Here is a 17137-nt window from a genome sequence, read left to right as displayed (position 1 = left end):
TCAGGTATGCGCTATGGACAAATCGATCATGTTCCAGAATCAACGTATTTTGAAACGAGTGGGTTCAAAATTTAAAATGCACTTCCACATGTCTCACGACAGTATGATATCGGCCCTGCAACTAATTTTCAGCTTTTTGCCCCTTTCCGCTCAACTTCCCAATAAACTGTTGAAAATTTTTGGCTCTGCAAAAATGGAATCCAGTTGACGCCTTTAGCCCCGATGCTGTTCAAAGGTGGCAAGCTGTGTCTCAGCACGTTCGTGCGCCACTCACTCCGGAGTCCGGACTGAGTGGTCCGAACTCCGGACCCATTCATTCGCTGGCACGCACTCACCGAAACCCCACTACGGAGGAGGGGGAGCAACACTCGCGTCCGCTCGTGGCGGCGTGCTGAGCTGGACTGGCTGAGCCATTTTTCCGAACGCCGGAGTGGCCTGGCATCCAGGTGAGGATACTATGGCATTGCCGGGGAAATGGGCCAAGGCTTGGACGCAAACGAGATATTGGATACGAGTGGTAGGAGTGGCAAGAGCATGCAACGGGACGCCTGTGACCGTGCATGCCACTGCATGGTGTTTTACTTTTATGTTTTATGTTGAGAGGTGATCACAGAGAGGTAACTAAATTTTCCCATATCTATGGTACGTGACGGCAGCCCCTGGGCGGTCGTCACGCTGGCAGCCGTCAGCACAAATACAGATGCGTTGTGTTCCTATTTGAATTCGGCTGAGCGCGTTCTTCCGTGCTTGCTACGTTTTTTCTAGTTATTTGAAAAGTGAGTAATTAAAGAAACCTTGGGAAGGGGCAGCGCCAGAGAGCCAGTAACTCGGTGATCAGGGTGCAGGGGAGGCGAGGAGTATGAGCGTGTGCTGTACTCTCTGAGCGCGTTCAGAGAGTACAGCACACGCTAGTGGGTGGGTCACCTCAGTTCGGCGTTGGTGAGCACTTTGTGAGTGTTTTGTGTAAGGGTGGGGAATGAGGGTTGAGCGAAGTGCGCCAAGACAGCTGCGTGAAACCGAGAGAGTCGCAACTCGCGCTGATTTTAGAGGGAGTTTTTTAGAGTTAAGAGGAAGCGTCCATTCGAAACACAGTAGGCTTTCCTAAGCTCAGTGCCTAAGACAAGGTTTGCAAATGTGCTGTCCCTGCAGCCATTTATAGATATTGTTGTACTTCGTCTGGACCGTCATACGCGGGTTCAACTCTGCGTGTGTTTGCGTGTGCATGTCATTGAGGCTTCACGACACACTCAGCTGCTGAGGCTATATGGCGTCGCCTGCCTCTCACTCTAGCAGGGAGGGCGGACACCGCGGAAAATCGAATTCCGCACTCTGGTTTGTTAGACGGACGGTAGCTAACGCAGACGCGTTAACCACCACACTATCGGCACACAGGCTCACCCCTGCGTAGCCTGCACCGTAGAGCACAGCAACGTTTGGGAGGGTGTTTGGGTGTGAGACACTACACGTTTTATTTCTTTCGGCCCTTTTACCAGTCGGCAACCATTTTTAGCATGCTTCTTTAAAATTGTTATCTTTTTTAGTGCCTATTGTAAGTTTTCAGCAACATGTTGGTCAGCGAAACTTACTATTCGGGGACATATCAAACGTGTGGGATGTTGGGAGGTGGGTGGGAAGGGACGGTGGCCCACCCAAGGGAACGCAAATCGACACCCACGCTCTCATTTGATCAAAGGTCGATCATGCGTGTGCTATGTATGATGCTGCCCGTGGCTTCGTCAGTGATGCTTTGTGTGTATGAAGCTGTCTGTGACCCCTTCAATGATGCTGTTTGTGTCTGATCCTCCCCAGGACTCAGTCAATGATGCTGTTTGTGGCTGATGCTGCCCGGGACTGACTCAGTGATGCTGTTTGTGAATGATGCTGTCCGCGACTCAGTCAATGTTGACGAATGTGTACGATGCTGCCCGGGCCTCCATGTGTACAATGCTGCCCGTGACTCAGTCAATGCTGACGGATGTGAGCGATGCTGTCCGTGACTCAGTCAATGCTGACCTATGTGTATGATGCTACTCGGGACTCAGTCAATGCTGACCTATGTGTACGATGCTGCCCGTGACTCAGTCATTGCTGACCTATGTGTACGGTGTTGCCCGTGACTTAGTCAGTGCTGACCTTTGTGTACGATGCTGCCCGTGACTCAGTCAATGCTGACTTATGTGTACGATGCTGCCCTGGACTCAGTCAGTGCTGAACTATGTGTACGCTGTGTACGCTCTGTGATGCTGTTTTTGCGTGATGCTACCTGCGATACTCGGCAGTGTTTACCACCACGTTATTCCATTAAAAACAGGTGCTTTTCGCACATGTCGTACCTCAAACCTCTTTGTTGACACGACGAACCACCTTTGAGGCTGAAGCGGTGGTTGCTCACCACGCGGAGCGCCATGAGAACGTGTCGGCTCGGCTCTCACCCAGTGTTTGTCCCAGTGTTCTCCGGATGTTCGGTCCAGACCTTCGCACAGGGCATCGCTTATTAAAAACTCGGCCACTCCGCGTGCAAGTGACTGAGTAGTAGAGAATGCCGGAGTTTACGTCACGCAATTGAAGGTCCAGACACATCCGGCCATGGAGCCTTGGTTAATCACACCGCCGCGCGACGCATTACTGACCCGGACCTCCGGGACAACACGTTGACCCTTGAGATGAGGCACGGAGCTCAAGAGATGATATGAAACGCGTGCTGGGTTAGCCTCCCATTTCTATGCTGACGGATCTTAAACGACTCAGGCCACTTGGTGCTCCCACACATGATCGGGTGCGCCTGACTCCCCTCCCATCTCTCTAAGCCGCCGCTTGGAGGTGTACCTGACCCCCTCCTCTCAGAGCCGTCTTGTGGAGGTGCACCTGACCCCCCCCCCCCAGGGCCGCCGTGTGGAAGTAACATTGGCTCCCCCCCCTCCCCCTCCCCCAGAGCCGCCGTGTGGAGGTCCGCCTGACGCCGCAGCTGGAGCGCTCAGAGCTAGCTGTGACGGCGGCGCTTCTGCAGTACGAGCGGCTGGAGCTGGAGCAGACCCGCCGTCTGGAGGAGGAGGCCCAGCTGGCAAAGGTTTGGCGCTGCGTGCGGTGCGTGAGGGCGTCAGCGACAGGGTGGCACCGGCGCCGCCACCGTCCGCGGTCGTTTACATTCTCCATGGTTTTGTTGTGACCCCATACATTGTAAAAACTGCTCGACATCTGTCTTAACTCGTCGTGTTTTAGCTCTATCACTGTCTTTCCTCGATACATGGCGAAGTCTTAGTGATATTCAGTGCCGCATATACGTGGTGTATGTGTGCATTAATTCATTTCGATTGGTTCACTAACTTATTTTGAGGTATGCACGTATGTATTTTGATTAATGCACCAATGAATTTGGTTTAAACATTGCATTGATGTGTGAAGTCATCATAGCTGATTGCTCGTGTAGAATATCCCCTGATATTGACTCCTGAATGGAATAAGTACGCCTGGTCCGAATCGCTGATGTCATGCATTTCGACCTTTGGCTGTGTTTCCTCCCCAGAATAAGAGAAAGGCCAGGGCCCGAAAAAAGTCGATGTCTCCCAAGCGACAAACCATCCTTTGTCCGGAGCCGTCGACCGTGAAAACGGGTAGCGCCATCTACCAGGAGGCCGAGCAGCTTCAACAGAGGAACTACGAGCCCGTGACTCGTCGTTATGTGATCCCGTGCTGTGTCCGTCACGGTGACCTGGAACAGAAAGGGTCAGGGTAAGTTAGAGGAAATTATTGGATTTATTCGTGCTTACGCATGGTACGTAACCACAGCGTGTATGGCAGCAGGAGACAGGACGATAAAATATTGCAACAAGTACGAAATGACCTGTTCGTAGCCGAACTTCATGGGAAAGATGGCGAGTGTTTTTTCCGAAGATATATATGTTTAAAAGTTGAGCCGTGGCCTGCTTTAGTGTTGTCTCACCACAGCGCTATCGATGATTTGTTTTCGTCTTTGATCCCTCTGATTTCGATCATCAATTTTTCGCGTTAATTTGGGACGCGTTCGATCTGTCGTCAGCACGTTTGTTAGCACCAATCACGGCCCAGTATTCGCCCCACGTCACGTAACGTGACCACAAAGTCACGTGACCTGTGATGTCACGCGCCGGTTGGTGATAATGCCAGGATTGTTGTCAGCATGGGCAGGAAGCGCTACCAGATTCAAAAATCACTGAAGCGGGAGTTTGATTTAATAGCTCTTGCGTTGATAGCTCTTGCGAGAGCGTTAGGTGGCGTGGGGGCACTTGCCTTTTATTTTGGGGGTGATGCAGTGTAAGACATGATAACGGGGGGGAAGGGGGGGGAGTGAATTGAAGAGTTGCCAAGAGTTGCAATGAAAAGGTAGGTGACAGTGATTGGTGCAGTGTGCGGCTGCGTTGCCCAGCAAATTTATAACGTATAAGCAAACATTTAAAATGAAAGAGACGAATTTGAAATGAACTGAAAATGGGAAGAAGCAATCAACGTATGGGTGGGATAGATGATGGTAAAAGAGGAGCAAAAACTACACTTCCAAACACCACTTTGTACGCAGTGTGTCATGGTCAGGGGTAAACCAGATTTGGTGTGTGGACTGAAGTAAAAGATGAAAAAGAAGGAAAAATACACTTTAAAAACTTTCCTGTCAGCCCACACATCGAACGAATGTGTGTACCCCGTCAGCATGCGTGACGTCACGCATTTCAGCTGACAATCGTGCTGACGGCAGATCGCACGGGACCTGGGATGATGCTGTGTGTTTTGGTCAGTGTGATGTTGCATGCTGGGCTGTGCACTCTTGACCATGTCAAGCAAACAATGACTGAACCGTTATAGCCCTGCTAGTTGGCTGATGATTTTGGCCCTGTTTGTTGGCTGATGATTTTGGCCCTGCTTGTTGGCTGATGATCTTGAATCTCTCTTGAATGGCTGATGAAAAATATGGAAAACTGAAACACGATAAAGGTATGCTTAGTTGGCGACAATGGCTCACTGAATTATTTCCAATTTCCCCATATGTGTTTGTTGTCTTCATCATCTTAAACTTCGGAGTTACGTGGCTTTGATGAGCCGGCTTGGCATGAAAGTAGTGATTTTTTTCTCGAATGCATTTGCATAGCTGTTATTTGTCAAGAGCAAAAACAACTTGGTAGGTTCTGTCTCTAAATCTTCATTTAAAATAACGGTGTTTTTCCTACTTGTAAACATTTGGAAGTCCGATCACAGAACCAAATTTATATTTCGCCTCTGCATCGACCGGGTTTCTTCGCCAAGGGGTCGCTGTGAAGGGGCATTCTCCGCATTCCTGTCCCCGGCGGAACCGTTCGATTGACGTCACCGATTCAAAATGCGGTTGTTGGTTCTGAATCGCACGACACAGGACATGTATTTAATGGTGACACAAAGGGTGCAGAGAACGTTGCAGCCCATGTTAATTTGAACTCTTTGTAGGCATATGCGATCGCTGATTATAAGGTGACATTACGACCACCTAGAGTGTCTCCAAGCTCTGCACACATCGGTCAGTCGTGTGACCGAGCTACTCAATTCAACGGCACCTGGAGGTCCGGCCTACAGCCATGGTAGAGCTACGCTGAAAGAGGTTAGCCCGTTCAACAACATTAAGACCCAGTGTCGTATTGAAATCGCCCGCGCAATTTACGTTTACGCAAATATAAATTGCCTATGCGAGTCCTTTCGTCATAAGCCCGTCCCGTTGGCTCAGTTGCTTAGGGCGCGTGCCTTCCAATCCTCCCACCCGTGGCGAGTGGGTTCGAGGCGCTTTAGACGTTCGCTGTCTGCCCTGGACAGCTATGGCCTGCGACCGGTGGCACTGGCCGCGCAAAAGGTCAGGTGACGTCAAGGGGCAGGACAGACCGTGCCGAACACAACAGCACGTTAAACTTTGGCCGCCAACTTGTACCGTTGAACTGGAATAGCGCAATCCGATGGCAGTGGTCAGTGCTTATACAGCAGGCACTGTTGACACGCGCTCGGGTAGGGGTCAGATTGATCCCCTGAGCGTTCTTCCGGAATGCGTTCCGAACACCGCGCCAAAGTTGGTATGGCTGTAGAGAATTGAATAACGGATTGGCCAGGGTCAAAAATTTAGATGTGCCTTGTAAGGTTGCTGGCCTACGGCAGGTCAAAGTTAGACTGTAGTTTCAACGAAGGCAATTTCAATGGAATAATTCAAACTGATCCAACACCGGAGTGCTAGACGAAGCCATACATCTCTGAGATACGGTCTTAGACAACACAGCAACTGAATGAACAAATCGCATGGACCTCGGGTCAGGTATGAAGGTCAGACCAAGATCAAAATCAATCTGTTTTATCACTCTATGCCTTGCTGTGTGGGTATCTTCTGGTGCTCATTTCGAATTTATTAGTAACAAGAACCGCATTACACACTTTCCACGGAATTCTGGAAGGTCAAAATAAGTCACTGACCTAAAATAATCCAGGTCAGCATTTGTTTTTTAGGAACATACTGTCTAGCGCAACCTTTGTCGCTTATCCAAATGCAAAACTCAAAGCAATCTTGTATGATTTTGGTCACCACGACCTTCAAAAGGTCAAACAAGGTCACTGAACTTAAATGATCATGTGATCTTTTGCTTAGATCAGTTATCGAGGTTCTAGGGGCCCTTTGGATGCAAAAGTGGAATATGACCTTGTTTGACTTTATTTGACCCGAAGGGGTCATGACCTAGAAATTTCGAACTCTGATCTAAGTGAGTTCACGTACATCCTGTGAATTTAGTATCTCCAGCTTTCTTAGTTCCTGAGATCTCGGGGGTCAAATTGACCCCCTCCCGAGCGAAGGGTATCCAACCGGCCACTCGAGCGCTTGTTAAGCGTCATCTCTTATCCCGAAATGCATGCATTCAAAATCTTTAAAAAGTGAGGTCAAGCCCGCAGGTCAAGGCCACGCTGCTTACCCGGAAAATATAAAGCGAATCGCATTACGGCGGGAAGTATGACATCAGGGGATTAGAAAACATGCGCATTCATCGTACCTGATGCGTACGACGACGTGGCCTGTGATTAACTTTATGGCATAATGTGTTGGGAAAAGAGAATGCGTTTTCTTCGGGACCCTGCTTGGGCGGCACGTGGTCCCATACTTTGCCCTCCCCCGCCCCCTCATGCACACATCACGGGCGAACATTCCATGTCCGCGGGGCATAACTGTGTTCACTTGCCCGCAAACTTTTGGCACTGTGCAGCAGACTGAGTTGGAGACATGCAAGAGGCAGGAGATCGATCAGTAGAGCAGCGTAGATAAATGAGACAGGACTTTTTTCGGAGGAAAACCAGGCATTTCCTGTTCTTGTATCAACTCATGGGCCTCGTGCGTCAGGGTGCCAACAATCACATGCATTAATTGAATATTGTTTTTATTTATCGTCTAATGGTAGATGTTTGCTTACCTGTTTCTGCGCTAAAGATGAGTTGCTTTGAATGGCTGAATATCAATTGAAGCCTCACAGCTCGACGTCACGCGAGGTCTCCAGATAATTTTATCCAGATAAAGTCAGCTGTATGGTATTATGCTGGAAATGTACTTTTTGGGTCCATGTGGTCAACGGAATGTACCGCTTATTATTACATCCTGGATTGCTTGTATAGCTAATGGCGAAACGAAACAAAATGGAACACGCTCCACAATATCGCTATTAATCTTTCATGCAGGATTAAAACAAAATGCAGCAAAGTTCTAAAAGTTCCTTATGATGTTAACATGCGACACCGTTGCACCTGCAGCCCCTGAACCATGACTCCAGTCCAGCTTGTATTTCACAAGTGGCTTTGGAGCGTCTGAAGCTATCAGTGACCTACGCCTCCCTTGATGCACATGACAAGTTGGAAGAAATCGGAATTTAATCCCCAAACTTAAGAAAGACAAGTTGGTTGGTGCAAAAGCGCCGTAGAGCTCTAAAACCATCCAATCCGTTTTAAACCTACTCTTTTATGTGTTATCGGGGCCGATGTCACAATACAATGCCGGATAAGGATTTTGTCACTTGCCTCCTCCACTCGTAACTTAAAAAGCTCACGCTAAGCAGTGTTGGTCGAGTGAGCCCTGGTCCTTGCCGTCCGATCGTGCAATGCCAGGTCAACGGCAGAAATGCGTCGCGAAATCGTAACGTGCTGCATTTTTTGACATGGTCCGTCCTGCCCTCTGTTGTCACCTGACCTTTGGCGCGGCCGCTGCCACCGGTCGCAGGGCATCTCTCAAGGGCAAATAGCGAGCGCCTAAAGCGACTTAAACCTACCCCTCCACGGGTGGTGTGGGGGGGGGGGGGGGGATCGCGAGACAGGTGCTCGAGCCAAAGGTCTGTCGGGACGGATGACTTGTTGGCATAGCCCGAAAGTTGCAAGACAGCGTCATTTTTATCATACCTATGCGCCATATTGTGCAAGAGTAAAGCAGACCATGAGCCTGGCCTGACCCAGGATGCGTTGAAGGCGATTTACCTAACCTCTGATGACCACTTGCGTCGTGTTTGAAACGGACTGCACTCTAAATAAACGGTGTCGTCAGAACGTATCCTGTAATTTTCACCACTTTGCGGGTCATAGATATGGAGGTCCCATGTTTTTTTTTTGTCCTACTGCTTGTGTTCAAAGAGACAAAACATGGGGATTTCAGAGCAAGGACCTCAAGCAAAAGTATGTAGGCACTGTAGACTGATGCTGAGACCAGGGAGGTTGTGAGACACTTATGACTGATTAGGCAAAGCTTAACTGCCATGTAAGTGTGGCGAACATGTTCTATTCTAATGCAGCAGCGCCCTGTCGCGTGATGTGCAAGAGCGGAAATTGTTGAGTGCGCACTGGAGAGAGACAAATTGTGGCAAGCTCATTTCTGTATTTTTACGCAGCTTCGCAGCTAAAAGATGTAACCTAACGCTTTTTGTGTATATATTAAAGAGAGAAGAGACCGATATCACCCAAGACCAATCAAATCAACTGGTATCTTGTACAATGACAAAACGAGCACGCCTTTTCGCTGCGACCGCCAATGGAGCACACCGATGAATGAGCGTTCGAATGAGAGCGAACGCGCGAGGAGCACTGTTGAATTTATCTGGAAACTGACCCCACATTTGGTGCGATACTAGGCTTCAGACATGCGACCTAACTACCTAGCAGCCGAAAGCTGGTGCAGCTGTTTGCACAAAGACGTTAATGGTGAAGATCAAGACGTCAGGATCAAATGACTGACGGCAACCAAAACATTGTTGTGGACGTTCCATAAACTTGTGACTTGAGGCATCTGTTTGGCCACGTGGAAAACTTCACTCTTCAGCAGACTTGTCAGTTCGCTGGCCTTGTCAATTCGCTCTGTGAGGATAGGAATCAAGCAGTCATTCCCGCCAGGTGGTTGTCATCTGACCTAAGCCAGGTGATAGGCTGCGTCACAGCTGTCCGCCGGCTGCTGGTGGTTGCAGCGGCTGTGCCGTATCGTCTCCCACCAGCTCGTGTGCGCCGGCCGTGTCTGGCGGCCGGCCGGGCGCCGCCGCGCCGCTCAGCGCGCCGATCCGTCGCCACAGAGCGCCGGAAGTGCTGTACCTGGAGGTGGTCTGCAGCACGGCCGCGCCGCAGCTGCTGGCCGTGTCGCCGCGCTGTCTGGAGTTCGGTGCGCGCGTGTTGGGCGCGCCCGCCTACCTGCCGCTGGAGCTGGAGAACACGGCTGCCGAGCCAGTCCGCGTGCGTGCCGACGCGCTCGACCCGCACGGCCCGTTCCGACTGGTGGACCCGCTGGGCGAGGTGGCGCCCGGTCAGCGCCGCGCCGTCCGCGTCAGCTACTGCCCTGTTCGACTGAATCAGGTCAGCGGAGGTCAGCTGCTGCCCCACCCAGCTGGGACAGGTGATCTGAGGTCAGGATGTGCCGTCCGGCTGTATCAGGTCAGTGGTGGCCAGGGGTGTACCGCCCGGCTGTATCAGGTCAGTGGAGGCCAGGGGTGCACCGTCCGGTTGTATCAGGTCAGTGGAGGCCAGGGGCGTACCGTCCGGTTGCATCAGGTCAGTGGAGGCCAGGGGCGTACCGTCCGGTTGTATCAGGTCAGTGGAGGCCAGGGGTGTACCGTCCGGTTGCGTCAGGTCAGTGGAGGCCAGGGGTGTACCGTCCGGCTGTATCACGTCAGTGGAGGCCAGGGGCGTACCGTCCGGTTGTATCAGGTCAGTGGAGGCCAGGGGTGTACCGCCCGGCTGTATCAGGTCAGTGGAGGCCAGGGGCGTACCGTCCGGTTGTATCAGGTCAGTGGAGGCCAGGGGTGTACCGTGGGTGTGTCAGGTTGATGCAGGTGAGTGCCGACCCGTCCCGGGGTCAGCCTGGTCCGTGGAACGCAGTGTCGTGTCCTCCTGCCGTGTCAGGTCAGTGGAGGTCATTTCTATTCTGTGCGACTTTGTCGGGCTGGCCGATGTGAGACACGTGACGTCTGGCTGTGATCGGCCAGGGAAGGTGGACTTTGTCCCCTTCGACTACGTCAGGTCAATGGAGGTCACGACGGTGTCGTCCGGCCGGGTCAGGTCAGATGGTTCCTGAGTGGTAAGGTGGATTTCAGGACTATTCCATCCGGCCAGGTCAGCTCAGATCGTTCCTGAGTGGTAAGGTGGATGTCATGACTATTCCGTCCGGCCAGGTCAGCTCAGATCGTTCCTGAGTGGTAAGGTGGATGTCAGGACTATTCCACCCGGCCGCATCGCGCCGTTGAAGGCAAAGTTGTCCAGAGTCTAGTCTCGCCAGGTGGGAGGAAGTCAGTGCCGTCCTATCTGGCTGTCCGGTCAGCGGATGTCAAAATCATTCTGCTCGACTGTGTCAGCCAAGTGGAGGTCAGTGGTGGCCAGTACTGCTGGCCTCCAGTGACCTCCACAGTGCTTAAACACTTCGCAGTACTGCGTGGGGTCAGGCGGTGTGCCAGCACTGTCGGTTGAGGGGGCTCAGTCGTACTCCGTCTGGCCGCATCAGGCCCCGGCGGAGTTCAGTATTGCTCCGTGCACTGCCAGACCTTTGGATACCAGCACTATCCTGTCCGGCTGCGGATCAGTAAAGGCTGTGGCTGTTCCCTTCGTCTGTGAAGTCGGTAGAGGTTGAGATTGTTGCCTTCGTCTGTCAGGTTCTTAGAGCTCGGGACTTTCCCATTGATGTGTGAGGTCAGTAGAGGTCAGGACTGTCTCGCCTGGCTGTGGCGGACGAGTAGAGGTCAGTTCAACTATTACTCACTAACTGGCGATTGACGGAGATCAGGCGTGGTCGTGGTTGACCGGCAGGTCAAAAGAGGTCATGTTTTTCCCCAGTGGAAACATATCTTCGCCGTATGGAATTGCATCGGGCTGTGGACTGATCTGTTGGAGGTTGAACTGTCTCAGAAGTGCTGGCTGATATGGCACGCGCCATGTTGCTTGTGCTAAAGTTGGCCCTGCATGTTTACTTCCGGCGTGGTTTCAGGAGCTGGAGTTTTGGAGCCTGCACGGCGGGAACACCACGCTGCGATACGGGCTGAGCGGTCGGGGGGTGAAGGCTGAGTTCTCCTTCGTCCCAGAAGATGGCGTTCTCACGCTGGGCAAAGCGAAGCTCGGTGGATCAGTCAAAAAACAAATTGTGGTATGTCCGTTGACGGCGGCGTCTGTGCTTTGTCTCTCGTGCTAACGTATATGCAAAATAGCGGAGCTAGATAAAAATCGTCCCGGTTGTCTCCCTGGTAGCTTAGTACAGCAATTCCTGCTCCCTCCCCCAATGTTCCCAGATAGCTGGAAGACGACACGTGTTGTGCCCGTTCCGAAGTCACGGGATCCGGTCGAATCGTCCAACAACAGGCCCATATCTCCATGCAGCGTGCCCTCTAACATCTTGGGGAGGATAGATTGCACACAGCTAACGGAATATTGGAATGCGACAGCACTGCTACATCCATCCCAGTATGCCTATAGGCCACTCCACTCGACCGAGGATGCCGTGCTCGCCGCAGTTGAACGCTTGGTCGCCAACACCGACGACGGTCTTTTATCGTCGGTAACGACGATCGGTTTGTCAACGGCGTTTGATAGCGTCAACCCACGATGTCCTCCTCACCAAGCCGTCTTGGTATGGCGTTGCCGATGTGGGATGGTTCAGGAGTTATTTGAGTGGTCGAGGGCAGGTGGTGCGTGGAGGACGGCTCACTCCCCCCTTGTCATGCGGTGTGCCCCAAGGCTCGATCATCGGTCCAATTTTGTGCATTTTGCTTACCGACGATCTACATGGATGTTTGACTCATGGCCGCCTCATCTCCTTTGCTGACGACGTTATGCACGTGGCCTGCGCATCCCCTGACGGAGCAGGTCTCGGCGACCTCAAAACCAGGTTGGACCTTACCATGCGTGAGCTTCAAAACTGGTTCAGTGGCAATTATCTCCAAAGGAACGAAACAAAAACTTTTTTGTGTTTTGAGTCAAAGCAGACTGTAAAAAGTCAGCTGGGATCTACTTTAAAGTAAACGGCTGGACTGTGCATGCCTCAAGTGGTATTACAATTATCGGTGTCATAGTTGACTCCAGTCTGCCATGGCATGCCCATGTATCGAGTGTCGTGAATAAATGCAGTGGCATGCTCGTTTCTCTAAACAAATTTCGTCGTTACTTCGCCTCAGTTCTTCTCAAAATCATCTTTCAGGTGTACGTGCTCCCTCATATCACGTACTGCCCGTGCGTGTGGGGTGGGGCGACCAAGAGTCAGCCACACAAAATGTTTTGAAAACGTGGTCAGCTACGCAAACTTTAAAAAAAAATCAACTTCACTGCAAGAGTAGTTACCGGCTCCAAAAAGCACCATCACATATTTCCAGCTCTAAATCCCCTTGGATGACCGAGGATCGAGGCGATGGTGGCGCACCGCGATGTGATCGGTGTTTAGGGCGCCGAAGGAGGTAGGCGAGTCTCGCGAGGTCCGCGCGCTTTTTGTGCCACGTGCCGCTCTTTTCACCCGTGAAATGCGCGCCTTGAACAGAGGTAGTCCGTACCTGAGCGGACATCGACTGACCGTCACACAGAGGATGTTTCCCCATCGGGCCGCAGCTGCCTGAAACCGCCTACCATTGAACGTTTGTGGTGCCACAACACGTGGGTGTGTGTGTGTACCATTGTCCTGAAAATCATTCACGTGGTGGCTATTTCGGTTTCAGGACAATGTTATTTTAACACGCGCGCGGGTGGGGAGTCAAATTACTCCCCCCCCCCCTCCGGAAGGTTTTTACCAGAATTGTTTCCGGATGCCGCGGCGTATCCGCGCCAAATTGTGCATAGCTGTAGAAAATTGAATAGCGGATCGTTTGGCATCAAAAATTGAGATGTACCTTGTAAGGTCGCTGACCTATGGCAGGTCAAAGTCAGACCATGGTTTTACCGCCGGCAATTTGTAGAGAGGCCTTCAATCTGACCCAACAACGGAGTGTTAAACGAAGCCATGCATCTCTGAGATGCTTTCTTAGGCAATACAGCAGTTTAGTGAGCAAATTACATTGACCTAAGGTCAGGTATGAAGGTCACACCAGGGTCAAAACCAACCTGTTTCGTTACTCTAGGGCTTGCTGTATGGAATAGCTCTGGGGCATTTCGTATTTATTGATGGCAGGAACCGCATTATACATCTTCCATGGACTTCTTAGAGGTCACACACACGCACACGCACACGCACACGCACACGCACACGCACACGCACACGCACACGCACACGCACACACACACGCACACGCACACGCACACACACACACACACACACACACACACACACACACACACACACACACACACACACACACACACACACACACACACACACACACACACACACACACACACACACACACACACACACACACACACACACACACACACACACACACACGCACACACACACACACACGCATAGTATGCTTATTCTGATACATGTGAGCCAGACATTGTATAAATCATCATCGCATGTTACCTTTTGGTCATTGTCACGATGATGACAATGGCACAGCATATCATATGTCATTGCGGCCCTCATGACTCCGGTATCTCGCTGCAGCCGGTCACTAGCGGATTTTGGCCTTCGCAGCCCGGCACTGTCGGGGGCCTGCCTGAGGTATGACAGGACACCCTGTTGTTCAGACCAATTCGTGGCTATGAATGGCTGGCTGCGTATGAGCCCAAGTGTGACGTATCTCCTCATCCTACAGCCTCGGAGTAGTCCAAGCGGGTCGAAAGACGCGTGGGACGACACAATGCCAAAACAAATAGGCAATAAACCCCTCCTGAGCTTCTACTTATGGAAATAAACACGGATCTAACGTTATGTTGGGGTCATTCATGAATCTATCCAACACCACGAAGATATATTTTGTTTCTTCGTGATTTTCCGCTATCGGCAAGGAACGTTTTTTTAAAAAAAATCGGCCGCTTTCTTGTGTGTTTTAAGCCATTTCAGAGAATCACGTCACAGCCATGAGTCCATCGGGTTGCCGGTCAGCGTGGCCATAGCCTCTTGTTTCTAAGCGCCTTGGGACAGGAGGCCGGCTCATGGCAGCGATGCGTTTGGCCTCTCATGCTGACAGCTGTTGAATGCGATGCGTATCTGCTTACCGTAATGCCCACAACGCACATGATGAGATGCTTTCTGGTTTCTGTTGACGGCTTCGAGATAAGCCTGCATTACGTGGAACTCGGCTTGAGCAATCATGTCTGAAGTCCTGAACTGATCCCTAGGCAGCGGCCTAGGAAATAAACCGTGCTTCAAAGCTAAAAAGACTGTAAATAAGGCCCTAAAGCCGGGATGCTATGCTTGATACAGAGAGTGATATATCTAGTGCTCCATTTGTTCCGCATGTGAGACTTACCAGAATATGAACGTCCCTTGTTACGTGCATACGTACTTGGGTCTGCTCATTGATGGCTGCAATTAATATAACTGGACTTCGACGTTCACGGATTCTGGGAGGAATTGATTCTACCTTGACTCAGTCAAAGTCTGGATGCTTGCTGAGACGATCCGGGGTCAAACACAAGGCTGGTTGAACCGGTTCGGACCGGTTTGCAGAAGCCTTTTCGGTCAGCGTCCGCCAACCCTGGTCACGATGTCGAGGCGTCCCCATTACGTTTGGGTTGTTCCGCTGATGCAACGCACATCTAGGTCTGCGCGGGTGCGCGCCGTTACCGGAGGCCGATTGCTATCACAGACGTGGCGTCCGCGGCGAAGTTTGCAGCCCAGATTCGGAGTAGAAGAGGCTGGTGCGGTCGGGGGCTCGTCGTTACGGGATTTGGCATATGTTAGGCATGCTTCTGAGGTCACTGTCATCGGCTAGTGGTCTGGTTAGTGGTCTGGGTAGTAGTCTGGCCGGTGACGTCAGACATGTGCGCTGCCGGAACTGCAGTTAAGCCGCGGCTGGAGGGTGAGTTAGTTTACAGAGAGGTTCGGCGGACGGCGGGGGACAGGTGAACCACCGGCTGGTCGGATTGTTGGCTGGTTAGTGTTCAGCCGATGTTAGTTATATAGGACTCACTGATCAGCGCAGAGTCACAGCCGCCTCAGAGCTCGGGCTGCCAGCCCCGTCAAGAACGTTCCCGTGAAAGCCGTGCATACTTTACTGCGGGTAGGATGAAGCTCTGGCGCAGGCGACCATAACTCGGCGTTGTAATGCGCCACATGTTCTGATGACTGGATATGCCCAAATTACGGCGTGGTGCCAACGTTTTTGCCACAGGCGTCGAGCACCCGAAACAACGCTGTTAGGTTTTGGAACCGAATCAGTATCCGTTTAGGGAATGCGTGGTTGTCGTCGTGGACCCGTACTCCAACGAAGCGCATCGCCTTGTGCTGGCAAAGAGGGATGATGCCGGGTGGTTCTTTCTCCGTTGCGCAGCCCACGATCAAGTGCAGATCCGCGCGCGCACGAAAATCTCACATTCTCGGGAGCTTTCGACAGAAGTAACCAGGTTTTTACGGCCGAACCAGCACTTCTTGGGAGCCAACCGTAGCGTGAGATACCGATAGCATTGCCAGTGTTTCACATTCCATTCCACAACGTAGGTTTGAATGGCGTCTGGCCAAGGATCTTCCCATCAGCAGCGCGGTATCGACCGTTTCTTGTCATCAGCCACTCTCCCAGCCCCGCCGTCCTATCCATGGTCTCGGACGAGGCGTGCTCAGCCCGCCGCCCGGCCGCTCCCCGCACCGTCAGCCACCGGCCGTCCGTTGCAGGTCACAAACCGGTGCGACGCGCCGCTCGTGTTCGACGTGGCGCTGCGGCCGGCTGCTGCAGTGGCGTCGGCGGGGTCACCGCCCCCGGTGGCGTCCGCGGGCAGGGCGCGCCGCTCCGGCTCGTCGCGCGCCCGCAAGAAGGCCGCCAAGCCGGAGACGCCGCCGTCGTCGCCACCGCCACCACCGCCGGTGTGGAGCGTGTCGGCATCCCAACTTACGGTGGCACCGCGGGCGGCGGCGGCGCTGGAGGTGGTGCTCTGCCCGCCGAGCGACGCCGAGTACCGGGCACAGGTGGTGCTCACATTGTTCAGGCGGCTAGATGAGATTGCGGTCTCCGTCGTTGGCAAGACGAAAGGGTACAAGGCGCCGAAACCCGAGAAAAAGAGCGAGGATAAACCCTTAAAGAGTGTTAAGAAAGATAAGTCTCCAGGCAAGGATAGGAAAAAGAAGAAGTAGCTAATTGTGCAGTAAATAGTTGATGCTGTCATGACATGTTAAATTGGAGCATTTCAGCAATGGGAGCGGGGCAATAACTAATGACTGCAGTCAGTGTTGTACTATTCTGGTCTTCTGTTAGCAAATTATGTTAATGGTGTTCCGTGGTGTTCTGTTAAAATGGTGTTCTGTTAAATTATGTCCCGAAAGGAAATAAACCTGATGGACGTGTAGGAAATTTCTATTGATTTTCAGGTCGCGTTTTTCATAGCGTGTTATTTTTATAAGGATGTGTGACCAACGCTCTTACATCGATCAGAGCCTGGCTTGCACTTACCAGATAAAGCCCGTTGCCCTCTGAGAGTTTATTTGGTTGCATCGTGCCCTCTGACGTGCAGCACCATTGCGTCCTTACCATGGCAAGCACTTGACAAATTGGCAGATTGTTGCCTGCGTCTTTCAAAAACCAACGGGTTC

General features: G+C 51.9%; 1 protein-coding gene across 1 annotated transcript in view; it reads left to right on the top strand.

The window, feature by feature from the left end:
• The window catches only part of LOC119107337 (cilia- and flagella-associated protein 74), a gene marked incomplete in the record, with an annotated part of 50222 nt that extends 38563 nt beyond the window's left edge, over window positions 1-11659 (top strand). Inside the window, 4 exon segments of the mRNA XM_037230764.1 lie at window positions 2933-3067; window positions 3524-3729; window positions 9561-9837; window positions 11459-11659. Coding sequence (XP_037086659.1) covers window positions 2933-3067; window positions 3524-3729; window positions 9561-9837; window positions 11459-11659 — 819 coding nt within the window.
• Between the last annotated feature and the right edge of the window lie 5478 nt (window positions 11660-17137).

Source organism: Pollicipes pollicipes, unplaced genomic scaffold (assembly GCF_011947565.3).
Source record: "Pollicipes pollicipes isolate AB1234 unplaced genomic scaffold, Ppol_2.1 Scaffold_6686;HRSCAF=7923_pilon_pilon_pilon, whole genome shotgun sequence".
NCBI classification, from domain to species: domain Eukaryota; kingdom Metazoa; phylum Arthropoda; class Thecostraca; order Pollicipedomorpha; family Pollicipedidae; genus Pollicipes; species Pollicipes pollicipes.
Note: the sequence above shows the minus strand (reverse complement) of the source record. Positions and strands in the feature narration are given on the sequence as shown.